The sequence below is a fragment of the Carettochelys insculpta genome, chromosome 7 (assembly GCF_033958435.1).
Source record: "Carettochelys insculpta isolate YL-2023 chromosome 7, ASM3395843v1, whole genome shotgun sequence".
NCBI classification, from domain to species: Eukaryota; Metazoa; Chordata; order Testudines; family Carettochelyidae; genus Carettochelys; species Carettochelys insculpta.
Genome location: NC_134143.1, coordinates 20,614,122 through 20,631,379, shown reverse-complemented (window position 1 = coordinate 20,631,379; position 17,258 = coordinate 20,614,122). Strand labels below are relative to the sequence as shown.

Genomic DNA, 17,258 nt, shown 5'->3' with positions numbered 1-17,258 from the left:
ATGCCCCGTTGGAGGCAAAAGGCAGGCAGGGTACTCTTAAATGGACACATTCTCTTGTTAGGAGCCAAAGCTGCTTCACCTGCTGACAGGAAGTCTTGGGACCTTTAGATAACCAACAGAACAAAAGCTTCTCCTGCCACTCTCTCTCCAGCAACTCATCCGAGGACATCTCCTTCCACCAGCCAGTAGCCAGAGAGAAGAGTGGGAGGTCTTGGAGAGCTGATCACCCCAAGTTCAAGAGAGGGAACAGGAAAGGGAACATGGCATCGTTCAGCTCCTCCATACTCAGAAAGGGAGAACCGCACTCACTCCCTTCTCTTTTAATATTGCTGTTCTTGTTGAGCTTTTTGTGCTGATGGAAAGTAACAGGCCCCTGTGAGCTCACAGGTTTGGTACGCCGACTCCTGTCAAGGCCCAGATTTCTGTGATGCTTCTCACTCAGCAACTCTGGCTCGCTGGACTAACATACAGTAGCTGAGACCAACTACACTCTATGGCGGCCAGGGGAAATTCTGCGAAAGCATGAGTGACCGATTATTTTATCCTAGAAGATCTGGAAATGTTCTCAGAAGTACTGGGGTGGCTCAGAATTAAACTCCATGTCATCTAGTATTAAAAATGGAAGCTGAATGCATTGTTCTGGTTAAGGCACAAATTACCACCAACAATAAGCTGTCACAGGCACTGCAGTTTGCCTCAGGGGTTAACCACTTTTCCCGTTTACTGTGGAAATACCCCGCAACTCAGAAGCAGTCAAATGTCTGTTATGTGGGACCAGATTCTTCTAGAAGTGGTAGTGTTATGAAGTCTCAGCATCAGTCAACTTATTCTAGATTGACACCAGTGTCACTCAGAGAGGAATCTGACGTCATATTTAAAGACGACTGAGTTTTCCCTGCTGAAGCCTTTTATCTATCAGAAGATGGATAACAATCAGTGGGAACACAGGGAGCACCACTTTACCTTGTATCTTAGAGGTAGCTGTGTTAGTCTGTATCCACCATAACAATGAGAAGTCCTTATAGACTAACAGATTACAGAGCACCTTATAGACTAACAGACTTTTTGAGCATAAGCTTTCCTGGGCAAAGATCCATTTAGTCAGATGCATGTCAGATGTAGATGCACTTTACTTGGGTGAACTTTGGCTGCATTTTAAGCCAAACAAAGAGACAGCCAGGCACAGTTAATATGAAGAGATTTGCATTTATGCCTTGTAGGTTCAGTCCAGACAGAAAAAGGCTCTTTTGCATCAAAATCTATTTTCACCGGCCTGATAGTCTCTTTAAGATTGCACTACAGTGTAAACCTGGGTTTTGTGCAAATGAAAATCAGGCTTGGAATGTGCCTTAATCTATAAATGGCTCGGATTGAAGGGACCCTGGCAACAAAAGCATAATATATTTGAGAGTCTTTTTGTTTTGGTTACCAACCATACTGAGGATTATTAAAACACATAAATGTAATTTATTTTTACGTGTACCTTACTTTACTTTTGCATTTCACTTTGTGGAACAATACAGTTTGATTGGATCATTTATCTTTTTTCTCCATTCAACTTCCCATCAGTAACATCTTCTGGTTCTTCCAAGGGTTATTTTGCTGCAGGGGCCTGATTACCTTTAAGAATGCTGTTGATGCTGAATTATTTTTTAAATCAGGAAAATATTTCACTCATAGTAAATCCACACAGCTATGCCTCAGATTGACAAATTTGGTGTCTCACTGTTTTTAAGAGTCCTTCAAATGAGTATTTCTGGTCTGTTATATTTTTAGATGCAGATTATAACAAATTATAGTAAACTCAATACATTTGCTAACATATGGCTGGTGCAAGAATGCATTTTTGATTTATTTATTAAAAGGCACTTTTCATTAATTGTAAAAGCTTTCAACCTCAGAAAAATCTAGTAAAAAATTGCAAAGAAATGACCTAATTTAGCTAAGAGGAATGAAGAAAATTTCTATTTGTCTGCAAATTATGGGCCTCTGTCAAAAGAAAGCTACGATGTGGTTAGATGCATTGCATGCCAGGCAGTCAATAGCTCCTGTGTTTTAAGTGCAAACCCATTCAAACCTCACAACTTTAGAGTGAGGAACAAATTTTCAGACCTGAGTGCCCTGGTTATACTGACAGGGTTTGAGTGCAAGTTCTAAAATTTGCACTTGTGCATTCAAAAAGGCATTAGTGTGTGCAACATTGGTATTTGCTCAGTCTTTTAAGTAACGTGGCAAGGTGCCCCTGTGTCTTGCCAGGGTTCCACACATCTACCTCTGGGTGGAGGGTTTAAGCTCTAACCCCTCTGTTGATGTTGGTCAGTCTCCTCCCTGCTGCCACAGCCAGGACTTTCAGTCTCACCAGGGGAGGGGATCCTAGGCACTCTTCCCGCCTGACTTTTGCAAACACTCCCTGGTCTTCTTAATGTCTTGTCTCTCCTTATCTCACTTTCCATTGCTCCCCTACTTCATCCACCTTCTCACTCTCCTCGCTCCTTCCCTAGCTGGGACAGCTTCTAAAAGCCCTCAGCATTCCAGCTGTGAGATCAGCTGGCTCTCATTATTTAATTGCAGTCCCTCTGTGTTGCTTTCACTGGCCTGCTTAAAACTGCTGTTTCCCCTCCTCCCCTAGCTCAAGCTGCATCCTGAGATGTCTTTCACCCTTCCTGACAGGGTCTGCTGGCCTGACCCTGTTACAGTAGTCACTTGTTTACTGCAAGAATGAATTCTGAGCCCTGGTTGCATGGTAGTAAATGGTATAAAAGCCTGGTACCAAATACACAGCTGGCTATACACTAGGCTTTCTGACCCTCAGGCTCCATCTACACTAGCCCAAATCTTCAAAATAGCCACGCAAATGAACATTTTGAAGATTACTAATGAGGCGCTGAAATACATATTCAGCACCTCATTAGCATGCCGCTGGCTGCGGCACTTTAAAATTGCCGTGGCTTGCCACCGTGCAGCTCGTCCATAAGGGGCTCCTTTTCGAAAGGACCCCACCAACTTCGAAATTCCTTTATTTCTACCCAAAATTTTGAGGAGTAAGGGGACTTCGAAGTTGCCCCGGCACTTCAAAGTACTGGCGGTGAGCCGTGGCTAGATGCGAACCAATACTTAGAAGTTTAAAACTTTGAAGTTGCCGCAGGGGGGAATTTGCTTAATGAAGCACTGCCTATGCATGGTAGCACTTCAGTAGTAAACTCCCAACACCTTAATTACCATCCTTCCTTTGAAGGAAGGTGATAGTGTAGACAGGCCCAGTGATATTATGGAGGTTACTACACTCAGCGGGCCATGCTGGCATCCCAAGGGAGAGAAATGGATTACAGTTAGTCTTTGATCTGATTGCCCTCACAACCCCAATTCTGATCCCCTGCTCTCCAGAGCAGTAGTATGATTTTTGTTCCAATTCCCTGTCGTCTCTCTTGATTGACATCTTAGAAATGTAGTAGTCAGACTGAAGCTCGATCTCAGGGGCGAATAAATCCTTAAATAAATCTGACACCAGATGAAAGGAACTAATCTTTCAGCCAGATTCTGGCTCCCTCCTGCCCCCCCCACCAAGAGCCCCACACTATTCAAGATATGAGTGCACCATTTATCTCTACAGCCTCTATATAAATCTGTGGTATGCCCACATCTTGAATGCTGCATACAAATGCCCTATTTCAAAAAAGATGTATTGGAATTGGAAATGATTCAGAAAAATTCAACAAAAATGATGAAGCGTATGAAACAGCTTTCATGTGAGGAGAGATGAATAAAACTCGGACTTTTCAGGTTAGAAAAGAGAAGATTAAGGGGGATATGATGGAGGTCTATACAATCATGACTGGCATTGAGAAGGCAAAAAGATGTTATTTACTCCTCATAACACAAGAACTAGGGCTCACCACATTAAATTAATAGGCAGCAGGTATAAAACAAGAACAAAAAAAAGAAGTATTTTTTCACAAAATGCAGAAATCAACCTGTGGAACTCCTTGCCAGAGGATGTTGTGAAGGTCAGGACTATATCAGGGCCAATGAATAACTAGATATGTTCACAGAGAACAGCTCCATCAATGGTTTGAGCCAGGATTGGCAGAGCTGGTGTCCCTAGCCTCCATTTGCCAGAAGCACAGTTTGAGCATTGATCTTGTAAACCTGGGGTTGCAAGCTCAGTCTTTGAGGAGGCCATTTAGGGTCTAGAGCAAATAGATTAAAAAAAAAAATCTGTCAGGGATGGTGCTTGGGCCAGCTGAAAGGGCAGGGGACTGGACTTGATGACCTCCTGAGGTCCCTTCCAGCTCTATGAGATATGTATGTATATCTCCATGTAAGCTGTGAATGGGCAACAGGAGATGGATCCCACTTGATTACCTGTTCTGTTCATTCCCTCTGGGGAGCATGGCTTTGGCCTGTGTTGGAAAATAGGATTCTTGGCTAGATGGACCTTTGGCCTGACTCAGTATGGCTAGTCTTTTGTTCTTATATTCTTCCCCTCTCCTCCAAAAATGATTTTCTAAGGACTCTGATACCATAAAACTTGGTTGGGCCTCAGTGCTCTGGAAAGGCCTCAAACTGCAGAGCTACAAAAATCTGTTGGGAAGACTCTGATGGCCGCCATTTTACTTTTTTGCTGTATCATCCATTGAAATCTTAAACAGTGCTCTATAGAAATAATAACAGAGAGAAAGCCGTGCTAGTCTATATTCTATGAAAACAAAAAAGCAGTCCAGTAGCACTTCAAAGACTAACAGAATAATTTATTAGGTGATGAGCTTTCATGGGATGGCTATGATCTGAAGAAGTGAGTCTGTCCCACAAAATCTCATCACCTAAAAAATTATTTTGTTAGTTTTTGAAGTGCTACTGGCCTGTTTTTTTTGTTTTCTATAGAAATAGTGTGAGTGGAAACTCCTGTTTGGTTTCACCCAAGCCTCTCCCAAGGGTGGTCTTTTTAAAAAAAATTATTTGCTTACCTCTTCTGTGATATCAATTTTCAGCACTGCCGTTGTGCTAAATGAAGGGGAGCCTCGGTCTTTGGCTTGGACTACCACCGACCATATACAGTCTTTATTCTTGGTGATGTTGTGAATGATATCCAGGGATCTGATATAAGACTTCAGCTTTATTTCTCCAGTGCTTTGGTCTATATCAAATACATTGGCTGGATCTGCTTGCATAATAGAATAGTCTACAATGTTGTTGGGTTCTTCAGCATCTTGATCTATAGCCTGTCGAGGAGAAAGGTTGAAAAGAGACATGTATTGCTGATGAATTTGAGTGAAGGGAGAATGTAAGGGTTCCTGGGCACTTTAGGGATAGTCAAAGCTTCTGCTTTGAGATTACTGAGATACCACCGTATGACCTTTGATGACAAAAGTGTCAGTCCTTTCTGTCTGGACATTTTTTTTATTTGAGATTAAAGTATATAAGAAAGAAAATCCAAATACAACATGCTCAGGCACTTTTGCTAGTCTTGTCTTTAGACTTGATAATGCAGGTTTGCTAATGTATATTTTAGGTAGATTGCCATTTAGCTGTGCATGACATCTGCTTTTCTTTTCATACTACACATCAGAGCATTACATACACTGCTGGAAACCAATACCGATTCACCTTACAGAACCAATGTAACAACACAAAGAGATGCAAATATTTTCAAACAGACTTCCCAATGGATTTGACTTCTGTTTTGAGCAGTAGCCTGGTTTCAATCCCCATGAACATTTACTCACTCCTTGCCACTGGTGATGGTGATAGACTTATTTTAAATCTAGCACTCTATCGCACACTATGTGCAAACTGCTAGTTTAAACTCGGGTTTGTCATTTTTTCCAGAGTTACGTTTCTTTTGCATTTCCCCTTTGAACAGTACATAAAACACTATCAATGTATGTTTTATACCTGTGTTCTACACTGCCACACCCAAAAGGCAAAAACATACTATAGGTTGAACCTTTCTAATCCTCAGGACCTGGCTGGTGCCAGACAAGAGAACTTTCTGGACCATGGGAGGTTAATAATGTCTAGCAATATTACCAACACTTTCACTGGTTACTGGGATCTTAGAAGACATGGAGGGGTAAATTACAGCTAAATAACAAAACAGAACATCGAGAACAAACACTGGTGGCTGTAGACAAACTTCATGGTACCATGGAAAACATAGCCATATCCATGATAAGTGGTCACCCAGTTAACTAAAATCATGCTGGATTACAGATGTTAATGGATGAGAAGGTTCTGGATTAGAGAGGTTTAACCTGTAGAGGGAAACAAATTTGGCTTGTTCACCCTCATCCCTTGTGTGCACACTTAGGGGTACAATGTTCAAAGCACTCAGTGTCGTACTAACTCTGAGTCCACCGTAGCCTCATACTTCATTTCTTTCCTCACCTCTATTTTCACAGGTGATCCAATGATCATTGTTTTTTCCTGGATGTTCTCGTTGAACTCTGGAGAATGGTCATTGACATCTAGTACAGTGATAAACACCTCAGCCAAGCTGTACTTCCCTTCTGTGTCTTCTGCCTTCACATAGAAGTTGTACTTGGCAGTGACTTCAGCGTCTAATGTGGCCCATGGCTGGGTGTAAATAATTCCTGTTGATGGGTGGATGAGAAATCTGAAGGAGATGCATGAAGAAGAAACATTCTGTGTGTCACAACATGGGTGCTCATGTCCTAGTCTAGAACAGTGGCTCCCAACCTTTTCAGTAACACAGTGCACTTCAAAGAGACAGACAATTCCACCGCACACCCACTTTTTGCAGCTGAATTGATTGCTCATAAATGTCACATTTACTATGGTTACAGTCTCACTAGAGAGGTTTGCAACATAGTAGTAGATACAACAAGCTAAACAAGGATCAAATGGGACGTTGCATAATCAAGTAACTTCAGAGAATACTCATGGTATGGGGGACAAGGCACCTCCAGAGATCAGGCTACTCTCACTGCCAGCCTGTAGGAGCAAGTATGTGACATTTAAACTGCATCCCAGATCTAACAGGCTTCCACCCATCCTTCCTTCTGCCCCAGCCAGAGCCACTGTGAGGGAAAATTGATGAACTCTGCACCAGCTGGGACTCAGGCAACCTTGTTGCTTGAGCCTCAGTGGGTATGGGGTCATCGATTTCCCTCTGCAATGGTTCAGCAAAGAGCTGTGGAGAGGGGAAATTGATGAAATTTCATGGCACACGTGGACAGTTCTCACAGCACACCAGTGTGTCGCAGCTCACTGGTTGGAAACTACTGGGCCTCAATATTGAACTGCTGGGTAAGATATTGGTACCCAGAATGGAGGACAGCTCAAGTTAATTTTCATCTTGTCTTGTTGGTTCTGCTTATGCTCAGCGGGGTCACAAGGTTTATATCAAAGCTCAGCAGTCAATGGACAAACACAGCCCCCCCCCCCCCACTAAAGAAGCCGTTGAGGTTTTCTTCTGACACTGGGACACGCTGTGTGGCGTAAAGCAGGCATAGCCATTCATTTCCCTGCCTCACAATGCAGCAAGATGCATCTGGGGTGGGCAGGGCTTTGTTGTGGGGTGGCCTCACATCAGGTACAGAGAAGATGAAGTAGCTGACTGTTCAGCAGGTCTTTGGCAACTACTCTAAGTTATACTGGATGCTTCAGGCCAGGACTGGGCTAGTGGAAACATGGGCTAGAAACAGCTTTCCTCCCCTCCCCACCCTGTCTTCTCAGCTGCGCTGAGCATATACTCGTTCTAGCTGAGAACTGAGTCCATTGTACAGTACAGTTCAGTTCTGGACTAATGAATGTTAAATATGTGGGTCGCGGTATAAAGCTGGAATGTATGCAGCTGGGAACCTTCTACAAGGTCTCTCCTTTTCTGAGAACAGACCTAAAAACCTGACAGATCCCAAGTCACGATCTCTACATATTTTTGTTTGTCCTTTTTTGTTTCAAAAAGCGGGGAATTATTATTATGCGGTGTTCTTTTATTCTTTCTGTGTTAGCTCTTTTGGTTGCATTTCTTAGAAGCTTTTGTGCTCATGAAGTGCTCAGTGTGATGGCTTTTTCCCAAAGGTGATCTCTTTGAGCAAAAAACATCAGAGAGGGTCATGTTTATTCAGTGTATAAGTACAATGTTTTAGATCATGTCTGGAATAAAATAAGTTTGATTGACACAAGCTGAATAACAGAGAAAAGTGTGTTGCATGCAATATTTGTCTCTTAGTTGGTGTCTCAGAATGCGTAAGTTACATGGTTCCCCTACGACCTCTAAAAAGTGACGTGCCCACCAAAAATGATCACTGTTTCATACACTGGTATTGGGAGGTTGCAGGCATTCCAATTATCCAGGGTGAGTTCAGTGCTAGGCAAGAGTGACAGAAAAAAGACTGAATTTTGCTTAAAGATGCCTATATCCTGTCTTTTCAATGGATTCTGTCATTTTAAGCCCAAAAAGAGGATTGTGTAATAATGAAAGGTTTTACATTTCCTGTAATTAATAAGAAATAGAATAAAGTATTTTTGCATCAATTTTGAGCTCAATATACAATTACTGTAAAACTGGCATTGTTTTTATCTATGATGATGAGCTGTTTGTGTTCAATACCTGCAAGCTTCAATAAAGAAAAAGAGCTTGCAGTGCTGAGTGCTGTGCAACTCCACAGAAAGAAACGGTCCCTGCGCTGAAGCGCTAACAATCTAAAATGACAAAAACTATAAAAGGCAGTTTTATTGGTCCCATTTCACAGATGGAGAACTGAGGCACAGAGAGATTAAGGCCTTGTTGACACACAAAAATCGTACCACTTTAATTCTGCCAATAGAGGTGGAGTATTTTAGCACCCTGGTGAGAGCTCACTTCTATTGCTGTAAGGCAGAGTTATATTGTGTGATAGTGATAAGCCCAAACTGGGCAACCAGGGGTTAAGGAGCTGATCTGGGCTCAACCAGCCCTACTCAGCCACATCTTCAAGGTTGGAGGAGGACATTTGAGAATGGAGCAGAATAGCTCGTTTGTTGGCAGACCAGGGAAAAGAATAAATCTTCAACCCTGACCTCCTGAGGAAGGGGCTGACTGAGCCACGAGCTTCCCAGACACCCATTGCCTGTTGCACTCTCCTTCCAGGAAGGGAAGGCCAGATCTTGATCCACAGTGGATGCACTCCCCTCTAGGCCTAACTAACTCACTTTATTTGCATTATTTCCCTTTCTTTTTTGTTCACCAATCCTGGACGGGGAGAGACTTTGAAGTGAGGGCCAAGGCACAGGAAGAGGTAGGCCACCACCCAGGCAGTGCAACCTTTGGTAGGAGGCCCCAGTGGGCAGAGTGCTGCTCTGCCACACTCTGCTGTGAGGAGGTGCCAGTGGGGAGTCGATCCCTCCACATGCTGATATTGCGGTTCATGTTGGGACAGGGGATAAGCTTTTCCAATATACTGCACCTTTATAGCTGTACAACTGCATCTGTGCTAGAAACTGTACCATTTTAACCGTTTCGGGCAGAAACATCACAGCCCTACCTGAAAGAAGGACACTGGAACTGTATGTAGCCCAGTTACACTGGAACTGGCATGTAGCCCAGGCCGAAGTGATGTGCACCAGCTCACACTGGAGGTCTGTATAAGAGCTGGAAACTGAACTCAGATACCTGAGTTTCCAGTTTGACTTAACTAGAAAAGTTCCATGGTCAGGAAACTCCCCCACCTCCAACCAACAACCTCATTTCCCTGTTTAAATTCTATTTTAGTGTTAGGAGTGTGAAAATCAGAATAAATTTGCACGTACACCATCTCTTTTTCAAGCCTTCAGAGGCTTTTTGGCACCAGCTGTTACATTTTAAACTTATTAGGTCTGAAACCTTTGGATGACCTTTGTTTGCCTACTTCTACCCAATTAACAGCTTGCTTCAGGATTTAGCGAGAAGCTCAGAATAAGCCATGACTTAGAAGCTCCTGCATCAGTGTTTCTTGTTTGGCTGTTTCCCAATAACCCCCTGAAATTCTGGATTTTGACTGTCATAATTAGTATCCTACTCAAATTCGGAACAGAACCATAAAACCAGAGGGGGAATTCATCAAAAAAAATTAAATTTTTGCAGGAGAGGGGGATGGGAGCCTGGACATCACATGCATTTGCAAGTTCTTTTTTCCAACCTTTTAAGTCATAAGGGCGAAGTGTTAGCACCACTGTGAGAGACGGCCAGTCATATCTGCGAAGGTGAAGAGCCCCAGCCAATTATTGCATGTGCAATAACTGTGGTTGGAGTGCTGATCAAACTGGTGCTCATTTTCATCTGTCCTACAACAGGAAGAAGGAGGTAGGCATCTATTAGAAACCTGGTGACCATACTGTTGCCTTCCTCCCTGTCCTGCAGCTACTAGGTTAGAGGGAGGCAACAGTTCTCCAGTGGTACCAGCCATGACTGCCTGAAGCACTGTCAGCGTCAGACTTCAAAAACATTGTGGGAATTGGTAGAATAGCTTCCCATTACTTTTTAGTCTTTTCTGCACATCAAGTTAAGTGTTGAACTGGCACTATTTTGCAGCTAAATGGAGGTGTGGGCGGGTGTTGCGTACTGGGCTTTCACAATAACCAGCATAAGCATCTCTTCCTCCTGTGAAAAGCAGTTTTTGAGATGATAGTTTGAACAGATTCTGGGCATTCTCATAGTAGCTGCCTATGTTTCTTTGGTGGGCAAAACACCACAAACACACACAAGTACTTGCCTGTTTTTCGCAGAGAAAATATTTTAACAGAAACAGCTTATGAAAGATACAGGGTAAATGACCTCCCCCCCCAAAATAATCTCAACATGAATTAGTCTGAGATGCCAACAGTTGTCCTTATCTTCATATATTGTCAGTAATGATTTCTCATTTCAATGCACTGTGGTTAACTTTGGGTTTTTTTTTTTTAACTTACAGATCTGCTCCCGTTCCATATATGGAGTATTTGACTTCTCCCCAAAGCCCTGAATCTGGGTCTGTAGCCTTAAGAAAAGAATCAAAAGAGTCTGATTTATTAGCTGGTAGTAAAGTGTATTTTCCTGTTGTGCCTCACAACAGCAAGGTAAAAGCCAAATAGATTTTTCACCCTATTAAAATGTTTTGTCAGTACATTTATGGAATTTTCATGAAGATTTGGAAGTTTGCGAACTCCTACAACATCATATTGCATTGAGTGATGTAGCAACATTTTTTGCATGCAACCCCCTGCTAAAGTACTCCACTCCAACATAAACCCTGTAGTCTATAATACATACTAACTGGCTCCATTCTTATGAATTTGACACTTGTAACATCCTTTCTTTCATGAGTAAGTGATGCGTTAGTGCACTGACCAAACAAACTAATTCATAAGCTTTTTTAGATATCTGCTAAAATACAAGCGCATTCTCTCTCTAAAACACAGACTTTTTAAAAAAAAATATGTCTGTGCTGTGGTATATTTAGTTGGCAATTTGTAAATAACAATTTTTCAGTCTGTCTGGCATTTTGATTATTCTCACACATGTGGTTCCAGGCTGTGTTGCACATATCTCTACAGATGTTGCACTTTTTTCTGTACTTTTATTAGTTTCTTCTTTGGCTTAGGTTTGAGAGAAGCAGATGACTCACCGATTATAGGAGCTATTTCTGTTTTATTTGCTTCCTACAAGAATTTGTTTATTATATGAGGGTATCTGCCCATCTTCTTCTAAATGTAAAGATGCTTGATGTAGGCAGGTATCCAGATGAATGTGTAACAGGTTCCTTCAACTTGCTCATTTAAAAATTTATTGCTGGTTTTGCAATCTTTAAGAATGTCTTTGATTTCTAAACTCATGGAAGTCCAGTGTAACTCATCTGTAGCTGTGTAGGGGGAGTGATGATTTGCATCAAGTTCCTGATAATTACCACGGATCCTTGTCAATTTCTTAGGTCTCATCACTCTGGGTTCTTTGTACTGAAATACTTTTTACATGCTATACTTCTCCCTGAGATGTCCAATGTTCTCTAACACATCTTTCATATCTACATTTCCTACTATAACAGCAACCTACAGTGTCTCAACTTGCTGCACATGTCTATGAATCTGGACCAGACACTAAGCTGGTGCCTACATGATCTTTGCCTTTGATCTGAATCATCAAATCATTTCACTGTTTTTGCAAAATATTTTTTTAACATTTTCTGCAGACCCCTCTAGTACAGAACATTTTTCTCCTTCCACATTGACTTCTATATTAAGGCTACATGATATTTTTCATGGGTAGGTCTACACAGCAAAGCTATTTTGAGATAACTATCCTAGGCCATGTCTACACTAGCCAGAAACTTCGAAATGGCCATGCAAATGACCATTTCGAAGTTGACTAATGAAGTGCTGAAATACATATTCAGTGCCTCATTAGCATGTGGGCAGCCACGGCACTTTGAAATTGACACGGCTCGCTGCTGCTCGGCTCATCCAGACGGGGCTTCTTTTTGAAAGGATCCCTGCTACTTCGAAGCCCCCTTATTCCCATCTGCTCATAGGAATAAGGGGACTTCGAAGTAGGTGGGGTCCCTTCGAAAAGGAGCCCCATCTGGATGAGCCTCATCAATTTCGAAGTGCCATGGCCGCCCGCATGCTGATGAGGCACTGAATATGTATTTCAGCGCTTCATTAGTAAACTTCGAAATGGTCATTTGCATGGCCATTTCGAAGTTTCTGGCTAGTGTAGACGTAGCCCTAGTGTCTACACAAACACAACCACTATTTCAAAATAATTTTGAGATAGGCTGTGGCTACACTAGCACCCCCCTTTCGAAAGTGGGGATGCTAATGAGCCAGTTCGGCGGATGCTAACGAAGCTCTGCCATGCATATGCAGCACCTCAGTAGCAGAATGGCCACCACACGCATTTCAAAAGTGCCACTTTCGAAACACACACCGTGGGTGTAGATGGGGGCTTTTCTAAAGGACCCCCCCCGGATTTCCAAAGCCCCTTCTTCCCAAAACAAAATGGGAAGAAGGGGCTTTCGAAATCCGGGGGGTCCTTTCAAAGGGCCCCTGTCTACACCTGCGCTGTGTGTTTCGAAAGTGGCACTTTTGAAATGCGTGTGGTGGCCATCCTGCTACTGAGGCACTGCATACGCATGGCAGCGCTTCGTTAGCATCTGCCGAACTGGCTCATTAGCATCCCCCTTTTGAAAGGCGGGTGCTAGTATAGCCACGGCCATAGTGATTGGCTTATTTCGAAACTGGTAAAGCTCATTCTACAAGGAACAGTGCCTATTTCGAAATAGGTGCTGTTAAGACAGAATACCTTATTTCGAAATAAGGCTTCTGTGTAGACATAAGATATGCTATGCTGCCTTTGCAGCAGTGTCCTACACTGAGCTTCTTCTTTCTTGTTTTGATACTTTTCCTATATAGGGTTTAGTGTTTTTAACACTAGGGTCTGCAGTTAGTATTTTCAGTAGCATGTTCAGTGCCTCTACAGTGCACAATAGGATTAATTTGGGCTTCTTTAGCAGGCCTGGGGGCAAGGTGGGAGGGGGGAACCAGCTCCCTGTCCCCAGGCAGAAGGGGCAGAGCTTAGGGTAGTCAGCCTGGCCTCTCCCCATTGTGCCTCGAGTGGCGGCACAGCACTCTGCAGCATTTCAAAGGGGCCCAGAGCTCTGTCCACCACTGCTACTACTTCAGCAGTGGGACAGCCACAGGTCCAGGCCCCTTTGAAATGCTGGGCCCTGGGGCAGGTGTCCCATTAGCCTCTTCCCTTGGCCCCCAGTTAGAGCACCTTTCTCAGCTTTGTGTGACATCCTGATTTGTGGGTTTTAGCTCTTACCCTAGTGGTTGTATTAAACATATGCATAACATTTCTTTTGGGCTGGAAATGTTTCTCCAGTGTTAACAGGGTCTCTTTCACATTTTCTTTTCATCTTCTGGTAGTGTGAGATACTGGTAAATATATAACTATTTCTTCCCATTTCTCAATACATGAAAGCATAGTTGTGCATGTTGCAATTATAACACCTTTGCAAGCTAGGCAAGATGGGATTAGAAATTTACCAGCAGCCATTTTTCATTCTTTGTGTTCACCCTCAGTCAAATGCAATGCGATGGTACCAAACTCACTCAGCTATGATTGAGTTTTGAGTTTTCTAATTGGATAATGATTGATTTTGTTAAAGGAGAGACCTTTTTGTGACTTAAAAAACACCAGAAATTTTGAAATGGCCCTTCAGACACATGGATTAGGAAGGCTTTGCTGAAATAATGGCTACCATGCTTGGCACTGTGTGCTAAATAGAAGGTAATCCATGTGCTGGAGCTTAATGTACCTGCTCCACTGGCTATGGTGGTATCTCTGAGTCCATATTGTTTTTTAGTCCAAATATACTTAATTATGAGATTACAGGAGCAGGTTTTCATTTACTCAGTGGTTTCAAGATGAATCAGCAGATGAGCAACCAGCAAAGATAGGACTGACTCCCACCAGTTCAGTGACAAAAGTACCATTGCTTTCAATGTGGGAGCAGAATAGTGCTTACAAGGAAAAAAAATCACAAAGATGGAGGCATTGACATGCTATGGCAGTCTCCACAGACAGCTAGTTAGTTCAGATACATCTCTGGAAGACTGAATAAAGCTTACTGTTACAGCCACTACATTGGATCCTCCTGGGGAATTCTCTGGAATCCTGGCGATGTAATAGTCTGATGAGAACTTTGGGACGTTGTCATTGGTGTCCAACAGACGTATCACTATATCCGCCGTGGAGCTGAACTTCTCAGGAGTGTTCACCTCTATGGCAAGAAGCTAAGATGATAAAATAGTGAATTCTACTATCATTATTGCACGTATTTGGGAGGTATCTTTCATGATGCCTAGAAGCATTTTACCCCAGCTAGAACAGAAACCCACACCACAAGAAGGAAAATATGCTTTGCATAATTTGCAAGTCATGCAAGCTGAAACTCAAATTTTAAATTAAAAAAATCCCTTAAAATAAATGTCCCTGTCCACTTTGTGTTTGCTTGCCACAATCATCTGAACAATCCATTCATATTTTTGTTGGAGGAGGATTTCAAATTTGTCACCGAAAGAATGTGCAGAAACCAAATTTTAAATCTGCTTGTGTCATTATGTACAGTGGAAGTGCTTGTGTGACCAATCACAGTTATCAGCATAGCTCAGAGAATGAATATTGAAAATCAAACATCTGCAGAGAACTGATGCAGATTTTATGTGCTTCCAATGCATTGAATTAGCTTGAATGATGAATAAAACTGATGGAAGCATGATCTGCTGGGGAACATTTTGCAGATATAGAGGCTAAATTTCACGGATTATTTGCTGCACAGTTATACTCAGTGTTCTGCAGCTGTTTGCAGAAGATGACACAACTTCTTTATATGAGCTCAGGATGGGAGACAGCAGATACCAGATAATATATCAGGGGTCGGCAGAACCTGGTGTCACTGAGAAGCCTAGAACAAGAAATGCATTTTATACCTTGACATACAGCCAGGCTGGGACTCATAGATTTAAATCAGGATTGAATTCCAGAGGTTCCACTAATGAGATCTCCCAGCTCAAATTCCCTTAAGCTTCACTCTACCTGAATCCTACCTTCTGAGTGCAGGTGTCATGGTGAAGCTTAGAGGAAGAGACAACTTCTGTAACTGCAGGGCCTGAACAATTAAGACTTTATTACACAGTGACCAGCACCCTGAATTCCATGTTGCAATGAACTATAGCACCAGAGTGGATAGAACATTAATCGGTATGATAGGTTATCGTTTTGCGCCTCTGAAAAGGCAAGCAAATTGAACGCTGCACCTGACTGAGCTGCTAAATGGTCTTCCTGATTGTCCCATCGTAAGTTTAAGTTGTAACAGTTCAATTTGGAAGTGACACATACATGTGTTACCAGAGTGGGAAGGGACACATCAGTGGTTGAGTATGGGCCAGCTAAACCCAAGGTTGTGAGTTAAATCCCTGAGAAAGCCATTTAGGAAATCTCAGGCAAATAGATTAAATAAATCTGTCTGGAATGGTGATAGGTCCTTCTGTGAGTGCAGGAAACTGGAGTCGATGACCTCTCAAGATCTCTTCCAGTTTAATGAGATATGTATATCTCCATAGGCTCTGGGCCTAGAGGAGTCAGTTGAAAACAGAAGACATCTCTGGCCACTCTGCTGTTAACTGGACATCCAGGAGAACTGGGGACTCTGGCAAAAGCTCAAGAGGGTGGGTGAATCATTGTGATAACCGGGGTGCATAAGCTTGCCATTGTCTTGGCCAATTCCTCAGAACATCTTTTGGTCAAATAGCTCTGGGTCACTTCCCTAGGTGTTGTGCTTTTCAACCTACATTCTGGAGAACGGGTCTGGCAGGCTGCTATATACACTGTGGGCAGACTAATGTTTCATGGATGTCTAACCAGCAAGGAAGAAGCTGATCACTGATTAGGGAAAATATAACACTTTTGTCGAACTTCTTGGGATAGAAATGAGTAGAAACCCTCCCAAATAGTGTCCAAAATGCTAAGTGAAAGAACTTACTCTGGCATGTGTGTGTACATGTGTATGCAAACAGAGCACATGGCTTGAACTTGTCATGTAAATAAAACAGCCAGTGAGGTGTTTTAAAAAAATTATTACCATATTTCAGACCGGGATATCTGATTTCCCCACTGCCCTGCTTTCCCAGTGGGGAATTTAGAAACAGGCTTTGCATTTTTAGCAAAATCTGCCCAGTTCATCTTTACGCACATGTGAAAATCACTGTATCCCAACAAAATCATAATAAAAAAAGTCCTCCTCACTTACTATTTTTGGTGCCCATTGCAGTAGTATTCATCCAAATTCTCTTTGTATTCTTGAGCTGGTTGCTTGTAATTTCATTAATGGTCTTTTAGTGACTTGCCATAAGTAAATCTGTACTATTTATGACTGATTTGGGCAATGCATCATTTTCTGTCATGAAGCTGCCATCTGAATACAGTAATAATATGTTGTAATTCTATAGCACCTTGAATCTATAGAGCACCTGGGTGCTTTATAAACATAGCAAAAGGTGGAACTGAGATACAGCAGTGAAGTGACTTACTGAGATCACATGGCAAATCCTTGGCAAGGCTGGGCATAGAACCCAGGAAATTGGAATCCTACTTCACCCTCTAATCATTACAGAAACTGCCTCTTTGTATCCAAAACAGGCAGAGCCATTAGGACCAAACTATAACTTGGGTAAATATTTCACAATTAACAAGGTGTTGAAGGCAATGAACTACAGTGGAAAACTAATCACCCATTAGCTGA

The 17,258-nt window shown here is 42.4% G+C and overlaps 1 protein-coding gene across 1 annotated transcript in view; it reads right to left on the bottom strand.

The window, feature by feature from the left end:
• Nucleotides 1–17,258, bottom strand: part of CDHR1 (cadherin related family member 1) — a 59,453-nt gene that overhangs the window by 7,969 nt on the left and 34,226 nt on the right. Inside the window, exons 13-16 of the mRNA XM_074999742.1 lie at nucleotides 14,587–14,751; nucleotides 10,888–10,955; nucleotides 6,385–6,613; nucleotides 4,965–5,219 (exon numbers count right to left, since the gene is read on the bottom strand). Coding sequence (XP_074855843.1) covers nucleotides 4,965–5,219; nucleotides 6,385–6,613; nucleotides 10,888–10,955; nucleotides 14,587–14,751 — 717 coding nt within the window. The remainder of the gene's footprint in view (nucleotides 1–4,964; nucleotides 5,220–6,384; nucleotides 6,614–10,887; nucleotides 10,956–14,586; nucleotides 14,752–17,258) is intronic.